Source organism: Notothenia coriiceps, unplaced genomic scaffold (assembly GCF_000735185.1).
Source record: "Notothenia coriiceps isolate Sejong01 unplaced genomic scaffold, NC01 NC01_scaffold00020194, whole genome shotgun sequence".
Taxonomy (NCBI): Eukaryota; Metazoa; Chordata; class Actinopteri; order Perciformes; family Nototheniidae; genus Notothenia; species Notothenia coriiceps.
Window position 1 is genome coordinate 39,011 of NW_011352895.1, and position 10,015 is coordinate 49,025.

At 40.3% G+C, this 10,015-nt stretch overlaps 2 protein-coding genes across 5 annotated transcripts in view; both read right to left on the reverse strand.

Moving 5' to 3' along the window:
- Window positions 1-6: 6 nt before the first annotated feature.
- Window positions 7-5,328, reverse strand: LOC104952569 (cell death activator CIDE-3). 4 transcript variants are annotated; one of them, XM_010779412.1, is made up of 6 exons: window positions 5,245-5,328; window positions 3,163-3,231; window positions 2,926-3,079; window positions 1,989-2,138; window positions 1,209-1,399; window positions 7-528 (listed from the first exon to the last, which is right to left on the reverse strand). In XM_010779412.1, exons 2-6 carry the CDS (start codon window positions 3,213-3,215, stop codon window positions 333-335), a joined length of 744 nt encoding a protein of 247 aa, XP_010777714.1. In that variant the 5' UTR covers window positions 3,216-3,231; window positions 5,245-5,328; the 3' UTR covers window positions 7-332. The 4 variants fall into 4 exon arrangements, with proteins under 4 accessions (XP_010777714.1, XP_010777713.1, XP_010777715.1 ...); XM_010779411.1 differs by lacking the exon at window positions 5,245-5,328 and adding an exon at window positions 3,770-3,917; XM_010779413.1 differs by lacking the exon at window positions 5,245-5,328 and adding an exon at window positions 3,683-3,741.
- Window positions 5,329-7,625: 2,297 nt separating this feature from the next.
- LOC104952568 (cytochrome b-c1 complex subunit 1, mitochondrial-like) overlaps window positions 7,626-10,015 on the reverse strand; it is a 6,053-nt gene continuing 3,663 nt past the window's right edge. Inside the window, exon 6 of the mRNA XM_010779410.1 lies at window positions 7,626-8,009. Within this exon, the coding sequence (XP_010777712.1) occupies window positions 7,626-8,009 (384 nt within the window). The remainder of the gene's footprint in view (window positions 8,010-10,015) is intronic.

Genomic DNA, 10,015 nt, shown 5'->3' on the forward strand with positions numbered 1-10,015 from the left:
CCTAGCATGTAAACATGTCACAGAGGCACAAAACACAAATATGAACTTGAAATCAAGCAGAATATGTCCTTTTAAAAACAGTTGTACTTTAATTTATTCATCACCCTAGGAAAAAGCTACATAAGTGAGTAAACGTGCTTTCTGTCAAATAAAATGTGGTATCAGCGTGTACATAAAGTGCAGAAAAATGTAACAGAGTAAGAAAGTGACAGTGAGACTGATGCAATGTCCGCAAACTGGGACATGAACATGTAGAGATCCCTATCTCATCTGTGACCATCTACACGGTGTCCTACGTCTCATAGTGGACCATTGTCAGCTTCAGTTCTTCATCAGTGTGTGATCCTCGCCAGCAGCATGCTCTGCAGCTGCCTGATCCGGCTCTCCTGCGGCAGCTCCGGCCTCCTCTCCGCCCGCTCCTCCTCCTCCTCCTCCTCCTCCAGCAGCTGCTGCTCGATGTAGCCGGAGGAGCCCAGCAGGATGTGTCCCGTGGCCTGCATGGTGAAGATGGCCCATCGCAGAGCCTCCCTGGAAGCACAGACACAGAAACAGAGAGTGGGCATGGGTTGAGTAATGGGCCACATAACCTGGCGAGGGAACGGCTGACAGGAAATAAGCACAAACTGAGACGATCTCTTTTGGACACAATCTAATGAAACAATCATCTAAAAAAAGAAAAAACCCTTATACTGCAATGTGAGCACAAAAGCCCAATGTTTGCCATGTCTGCCAAATGTAATCCTCTCTGACAGGAAGCTCCGTTCCAAATCTGAAAACCAGCAGATCTCAGCAACGATGACATAAGTCCTCCCTAAATTAATCTCTGTAAAATCTAGCCTTTGTTCTTCAGCAATTTGATCTTTTCAACCCCGCCACCCACGCAGGTATCCACATTAAAATATGAATTTAGACTTGATGTTAGTGGCTGTGTACAGGGCACTGCAACTGGTGGTCATATGTCAGAAAGGATGCTGATACAAAGTGTCAAGTTAAGCAGGAAAACAATGGGTGGTTGCAAATGTGATAATCTGCTTGGTATTTTATGGATTATCACCTCATTAAAATGAATACATTATCCCCCCCTAACATGATTAAACTATTGCTAGTGCAGTTCAGTAAAACATAGATATGCTTTGAAGAAAAACAAACACAATTATATAACAAGTCATCACAAAAAGCAGAGATATTTGGATGACTGTTTCACTCACTTCAGCATGTTTTTGGCATTGTGACAGTGCAGGTCGTAGGACAGAGAATAAACACCGTACATGGTTGCTTTCACGTTCAGGCAGCCGATAAAATCCTTGGGGTTGTTTTTGTAGAGGTCAAAAGTCAACTTGACCACATCTCTCCGCTGCTGTGGCCTGAGCTCACTCAGCTGGTCTTTGGAGTGGCTGTTCTGAGGGGCGACAGGGACGGGTCAATAGGGAACAGACAAGTTTTGTTGACGTTATTTCAGACACAGCAGACTGAAGCAGCTCCCGCCGATGATGATGGGATAGGAAAATGACAATGAAGCAAGGTCAATGTGAGGTGACTGGAATAAACAGGTAGCGGGGGATGCAAATAACTGCATTTACATGGAAATTAATTTATTGTCCGTACACACAATTCAAATTTGATGACGTCTGATTAATATTCGACCTTAGCTTTGAACTTTCCTCAAAATAATGAATGAAAAAAACTAGTTCGCCCAGTGCACAATAACTGACGTATCACTCCCCTATTCAGTCGGAAGGGGACAATATTTGCTGATTTAATTTAACTTATTATTCAACGTGTTATTCTCTAGTCTACAGACGTTTTGTGCTTTCCATATTCATGTTAGCTGCATAAAATATATTTATTTCGATCACTACATCAATGAACCCCTGGCATAACCAGCGCTGCACAAAAGATGGAAATCAATTTGTGGAGCATCACACTGAGCAGCTGATCCACAGTGTCCCCCAGTGGTGGGATGTGAAGGATGTGAAACACCATCATACCGGAGGTGGGGTCCACTTGCATTCCTCCTCCAGCACCATGAGGACGGCGTTTTCAGGCAGCGTCTGGAAGTACTCCTCTGTGTCCACCCCTGTGCCGTCTTCCTCCAGCACCATGGCGCCGACACACGCTACATTCAACGAGCCGCTGACCTGAGCAGAGGTGGAAGAAGTATTTAGAATCGTTGCTAAAAGGAAAATACTAATACTACAAGTCCTGCATTACACTTTACACAGGCAGGAGTTTTTAACATATGATCTGCGCAGTAAGATATTCCCTGTCAGGGTTTTATGTGATGGTTTTGGATTACTTGAAACTGTGGGTGTTTTAAAAGATTTTTGACATGCTGTTGGGTAGTTTCATCTTCAGCAATAATTCATATTTTATAACTTCATTGTATGTTCATAGTGTTGCTGCCCTCTGAGAACCATGTAACTCTAAATGGTAAAACTTTCATTTGTTTCCAAAAAAGAAAATGTCTGTTTTCCTACTTGTCCAAAGAGGGTTTGAAAAAGTTTATTTTCCATTTTATTTATTTTACTGCACATAAATGAACACAAATAATTCAAATGCCCACGTCTTGAGATACATGGTTCTAGCTTGACAGGAAGTGAATGTAAAAATGTAATCTGAAAACTATTTTAACACAAATTTAAGTTAAAAGAACAATATTTATGAAATATAGTGGACTACAATTATAAAGTTGTATACAATGAAAATACTCTAATTTCTGTAATTTCCTTAGATACAGTACTTGAGTAAATGAACAGAGATACATTCCTAAGGTGTTAGTTAAACACTCGAAAAAAGTGTTGCACACCAGTTGTAAAATCTGCGGCTTAACACAGAGGCCACCACTTTTCCTAAAACGATAGAGTGGAGCATCTCCTAAATATGTATATAGAATACATCCACGCTATAATATCAAAATGTCCTTACCTTGTTAATCAGGTCTTCTAGCGTGTCGGCCATGATGCCCTTCTTCACGCTGCGGTCGGCATTTGAGACCCTGAAGGGCTTTGGCCGGGGAGCTCGACCCGTCAGGAGCTGCTGAGTCATAGAGGCTCCGGCTGAGAGGCCGGCTGTCACAGAACTGAGAAAAATAAAGACAAAACCTTATTATTAACTATTAACTGGAGATTGTTTACTATCCTCGTCATGAAGTAGGGCTCTTACCTGGAGAGGGAAGATGGAGTCGGCAGGGTGAGCATCTTCATGGCGTAATCCATCTGAGATCACCTCCACCTGTGATTGGAGGTAGCATCAGGTTTTAGACTTTGACTGCAGGTTCACTTCATCACGATCAACATTACTAACAGGCTTCACAGAGGGAGCTAGTAGTGGCTTAAAATGTCAACTGCAGCTTGAGAATATAAACAAGCATATAAAGTAAATGCTGGTACAAGATGAATAATGTATTGCCTAAGTCTCCAAGTGAATATAAGGGCAGCAAGATTTATTTCTGTGGATTATGTTTTTAATTTATCAAGAAAATAATTCAGAAAATGTGTAAAAATGATCACTGTTTTTCTAAAATGGCAAGATGACATGTTTAAAATAGTTAGTCTATAAATAGATATTCATTTTACTTTCAACGAGGAGTAAAGACAACCGATGTTAACATTTGAGAACCAGAGATTTCAAAATGATCAATTTAACAGATGACAAACTCAAGCTTACATGTTATATAACTCACGTTGTACACACGGTAAAGATCTTGCTTAAAAGAAACAAAATCCACAACATATAACAAATAATCTCCTTGTTATAGAAATGTCCTGACCGTGTTTGAGTATAATCCTTATAGCGTTCGATGCTGAAGTGCTGACTCCACCAAAATTCTCCAACACTCTTCTCTTGTTCCTCTTTCTTGCTCCACTTGGTCACTGAACTTTGTGCTATTGACTGTCGCAAGCTTTATTGAGTAATTCTCCATGAACACTCCCACTGATCTTAGCCTATAAAAAACTTGGATTCCAGTTTGTTATGGAGGCATGTGGTGCAGTGGGTTGTGGTTGGTGTTCGGATCACAGGTTCAAACCCCACTGTAGTCAGCATGTCGTTGTGTTCCCTGGGCAAGACACTTCACCCCAAATTGCTCCTGTGGGGATTGCCCACAGTATTGAGTATGTACGTCGCTTTGGATAAAAGCGTCTAACAAGTAACATGTAATGTAATGTTATATTAAACAGTGTAAACAGTTACATTAATTGATCCTCTTACAATAACCTTTATCACTTGAACTCATTTCTATTACATAAAAGTCACTCAGGGTAGAGGTCATGTTTGTTTAGTGGCTCTTAAGGAGAAAAGGTTTTTACATTAGGACGTTGTGGGCAAAATGTTCGTTTCAAACTATATGTTCCGATAAATCAGATTTGAATGGGTCTTTTATTTCTTTATCATTAGTTGTATGGTAAAATTATAAATGGTCGCAAATACAAGAAAAAGCCCATTGTAAAGGCAGTCCATTCATGATGCTAAAATACATGTATTTGCGATACTAAAGCATGTTTAAATTCACATTATTTCAAAAGGCAACACTGATAGTTTTTTTAATATATATATACACTCAAACTTCAATTTCTTAAATCACTTTGAGAACAATGTTCACCCTTTGTATGTCATAGGTCACGGAGAATATGTGACATAGGCTAATGTAATCTCTTGGAAATGTCCCAAATTAGGTCATCGTTCATGCGCTATCTTGCACATTGGTCTATGTGTCCGGTTATAGAGAGAATGGGTGTAGTTACAGTGTTATCACTTCTTCTTACACAACTAAAGCTACAGGTAGTCACTCTGAGATCATCTGTGTGCACTACAATTAAAACCCAGTGACTGATGTGAACAATGACGCAACAGGAACTCACCAAAGTACAATCTTAAATCTACACATACTGAGTAGCCTACTGACATAATGGTTAAGCATATTGTTGGCCTACTGGAAAATATAATCCTCAATTGGTGTTTACTAGCCTACTTCTGTGCGAGTAATACGTAACAAAACAAACTTGAGGAACAGTGAACAATCAGCCTATTGTTTTCTAAGATGATTAACATTCAGATAGACTGAGGTAGAAAATTAAGATTATACAACCACTTAAACAGGAAATAGGAGAAACTGGTCACCTTCCACCTCCATAGCATACATTTGTAGTAGCCACATGTGTGCACAAGCCTGTTTAGGACAAAATAAAACGCAGTAAAAGACACCGTGACAAAGAATGAGGTTACAGAGAACATATTCAGACTTACTGTTCCGTTGAGTGATCCTGCTGTCACAGACACAGACATAAACCGGTCACTGCCTCAGCATTAATTAACAACACCTGGATTGGACTGATTAGAGACTGGAGTAAGCGCCATTTTGGCTCCTTTCTCCCCCTCTGCTTGAATAGCTGATGAGCATTTGGAGAGCAGTCTGGAAGTAAGGGGGACAACTAAATATATTAGACGATGTGAGCAGCCGTTTTTACCGAGCTGTAAACTAGTATTGGCCATAGTTAATTTCTGTAAATAATATGATGGGGAAGAGGAGAACCAATGAGGACATCGTGTGGACAAACGATGCACTGCTTCAGGACCAAGGCAGACCCACTGATGTGTAACCCCATTTTATGTATGTCAACTCTACCTTCAGTTATCTAATGTTCACAGGCAGGCTCTCTTTGATATTATAAAGTATAATATATAAGTAAATTTCTATGACAAATGGGCACAACAACATATTTAGCTGATATAACAGTTACTATTGTGGCAGGTCGTTCTCTCATACAATGATTTATTTAAAGAAGTATTCCAATACCTGCACAAGAATATAGCATAATATAAAATATAGCTTCTGCAGGTAAGCAAGGTTTTTGACCAATGTTCGGTTAAATAGCATCAACTTAAATTATAGTATATGTAATAACATAATTTTAGACACATTGCTCTGCAACTACTCGTAGGAAACACTGTTGAACTACCACTTTGTGGGAATTGATTTGGGCTTCAATATAAATATAATATGATTTTTTTATGACATACTATACTTGAAATAATATAAAGTATAACATTCTAAACTATGACTTTATTGGCAAATTAAAACATACATTTACTTAGCTGTTTGTGACGCAAGCTGTACTTTTAAGTGATATTATTTCACTAATTTTATGTATTGCTGAGTAGTTAGAACAACACATTGATTGACATTGACAACACAAATTAAATGTTTTTGTCAGGTAACTGTAGAGGAGCAATATAGTGGAAAGTAGAATTAAACGGAAAGTGATGTCTCAAAACGGTAGAGTAATATGTATTTCTTGTATAAAAATACACTTGCCAAGGGTTATTTGTGAAACAACTTCTTAAACCCAAAGTGAAATGAGCATTGTGGTTCCTCGGAGTAATGCAGTCATTACATAAAAGCCTCCACATGTAGCCTTGAGTTGTTTTGATAACTGCCTTTTATTAAGATGAGTGGAGTTTTTATTTTATTCTATTGAGAATACAGCATTTTGCGACTGTATTTTTAATAAACAGAATGTCTCTCTGAAATTGCACTTTCCTTAATTGCCAGTGATAACGCTTAAGAATTAAGAAAAAGCTTAAGGAAAAAACATTTTGCCTTTCTTAACTAGATGAATGTTAAAATGATTTAATGGCAACATGGACACAAGTTTCCCTTGACGATATGACAGCAGCTGCAGCAACAATACACGGCTAATGTCGGAATAATTGCGGGATAACGGGTTTATTTGAAAGGGTTGGATAGTTTCTGTGATACCCAGTAGTGGCCTTACTAACAGTGCTGCATCATATCATAACATATATTGTAATGTATGCAATGAGGTCGCTTTAGCTGTTATAACACTAAAGCTACCTGAAGTTAAACAAGAAATAATTCAAGGTCATGACGAGACGAGCAGCTTATTTCCCTCTGTTGCTTCATATTTCATGCTCATTGCAGGAGCACAGATGAGTCATGCCACAGATATTAGTGTAATGTAGAGCAGATAATGCATCAGACTTAAAATAGAATTTATTGAGTATCTGTGAACAAAGGTCTTTAGAAAGGGTCTGTTCTTCTCTCAGAGGTCAATATCCTGCCCGTGCCTTTGTCCCGTTATCACACATCAGACGCTGCTGCGGGTGACGCAAGCTCATTTAGCCCAGAGCCATTCATTTGTGCTTTATGTGTTTGCTGATGCTTGTAATCATGCGCGTGCCTGACATCAATGCAGAGTGAAATGAATTAGACTTGGGCAAAAAAATAATATTTTTTATCTCATTGGATTTAATTGAACAAACTTTTCTTTGAATTCAAGATTACACATGGAAACACAAGAAACCTCATCACAGTTTCTGAGACCAGCTTCATCCTTCTCTGTTTGCAGTTTGTTTTCTACAGAATTATTTCTACTTTCTTCTCTTTTCATTCAGGTGGTGAACGAGGTCATATAATCAGATAATACAAGTATAAAAGTAAAGCCGATCTAAGCTCTAAAGGACAGATACTGACCATAATGACTGATTTCCCCTGAACTAACACTGTTTCTAAGCAGGTGTCGGTGCCACGATGTAAGAGGCTAACTCCTCTGTGAGGTTTGTCCTTGGGGCCCCTGAAGGCTCCCAGGGGCCCCGGGCGCTTCTTCTTATTTCCTCTTGCCTATCCGTGCCATCAGTTCTGCATTAGCTGCCGCCTTGGTCCTCATGTCCTGGTTCTTGGCCAGGCCTATGAGGACGCTGAGGATGCTGGTGGGCACGTCGAGGGAGAGGGCGAAGCGGGACCCCTGCTGGGCTCTCTTCGGCACCTGGGAGGCCGGGCGAGGGGCTCGTTCTCGACGGAGCATCGTGTGGCGCTCTGATCGGAGCAATGAGTTCAACACCCCGCTGCGGTTGAGGATGTCGACAGCCAGCTCATCCCTCTGTGTGTCTTCATCGAGTTTAGCGAGAGAGGAAGTGCTGCTCCTCTGGCTCTGGACACACCACGGCAGCAGCAGAGCCAGGCAGAAACACACACTCACACTCCTCATGGTCTGCAGGGAGGGAAGAAGAACCGATCAGCTATTGGCTCACAATTACATAACTGCACCCTGCATGTCTTCTGCGGCTGATGGCATCATTTCAACAAGAAACATCTGGAAACAGCCATTCTTTGCAGATGATATATCATATTTAACTCTCCACATTAGAAAAGGCAGGCTGGTGGACTTATAACTGGACTTTTCTTCACACTGTTCATTTTTCATTTGATTAATATGCCATTCTTTGCGCACTTAATGTAAATAATATCCTGCTTTTAAATTGTGCTAGCCGTCATTTGGCCCTTCAGAGTGTTTATTTGTCTACAGATTGTTATCTTTCACCGTCAGCTTGTATATATTTGACTTTTTATTTTCTATTTTAAGATGTTTATGTTTGTTTATTTACTCTTTTTTTCATTTTTCAAATGATGTGCAATGCCTTTGTTTTAACATGCTGCTGTAACGAAACTATTTCCCAATTTGGGATCAATAAAGTATATCTTATCTTATCTTAGTTGGGACAGGAGGTTTTCACATGGGAATACAGAGTGTAATGCAACCATAGGATGACATTCCTAATCTTTTGTAATTGTAATATCAAGCAGTACTCATGCAAGATTAAACTTCAGTTGTCATCCACAGAAAACACACTGGACGCTGCACTAGGTCCGAAACCAGAGGAGACTGTGAGGTCCACCGCAGACGGAGCACTTTTGGACAAAATGTCCTTTCCATTAAAGGCAGCTCATTGTGGAATGGCCTCCCAACTGAGACACGGGATTGTCCCACTCTCAATAGCTTCAAGAGGTCAACTCAGAGAATGGTTAAGAAACAAACATCGTTGCTGCTACATTGCATTGCCAGGTCGGTGTGCTCGTAAAGAGATAGTTGCTGTTCGCTTGGGAACTTTGTTCTCTTTAATTTTCAGGTGTGTTATCTGGATGTTTCTAAAAATTAACATTACCCTATTTTTTCAATCACTGTTACCCTGAACAACATAAACAAAACGTCTAACATGAGATTGAACTTGGGGGCCTGGCACGACAAAGTGAACACCGCAACTGCGCTGCCCGTGATAGTTAATTAAGTTCCGTCTGATACACTAACTGGTATGTACGAATAACAATCTTTTTCATTCTAGAGCGTTACTCGTCTCTTTACTCTAGCTTACTCCCCTCGCCCATGCCCCACAACTCTACCATTCTCTATGGTTACTCCTTCCCCGTCCAGTGCCTCTCTGTCCGCTCTTTTTCGGTTCAGGCACCTGCCCGCCGTCTTCAGTCTAACTTGTAGACGGAGGCACGTGTGAGGAGGGACAGCGACTCTTCTTCTTCTTCTTGTCTCCGACCCCCTCTATTCTATAGACTCCTCGTCTCTGGTTGTCTAGTAAAAGTATATGAGGTCTCGAACGAGAATCTGGTCTTCCTTGCCTCTTCGGAAAAAAACTGTTCTATGGTTGAAGAAGGCGCGTCCACTTGTGACTATCTCATCGACTTACGCCTAATCTTGAACGACGAATAGTTACAAATAGGATAAGGTCTGTACCGACTAAATGAATCTTTCGGCTTTTTAACTATTGAATAGCGATTGTTCTCGAGACTGTGCCGGAAATTTAAAAGTTCTTGTAAAAACGGAAATTATGGAAAAACTTCTAAAGTTATACGGGTTGCATAGTACGATTACCAAATAGTCATTGAAAAAAAAGGGCGTACCTGTAAATTAAATAAGATGAGCAAATACAACCGTCCCTGTACGTGTCATTTACTGGCATTCTGGTAATTTTAGCACAGTCGCATGCCGGTCTAAGTCCGAACGCCTCGAGTGGTAGGCGTCGCGAGAGTGTAGTCTTGTAAATCTTTGTAAAATGTTTGTATCGTGTTGTTTATGTCACTATCACTTTTTCACGTTTCGACTTCGTCGTATTTCATAAATTGGGTACCGTCATTTTATCGTCGTTGCTGTTTTTCACGTCTCGCTCTCTATGTTCTCGATGTGAGTTTCACGTGTCCTCTATGGGT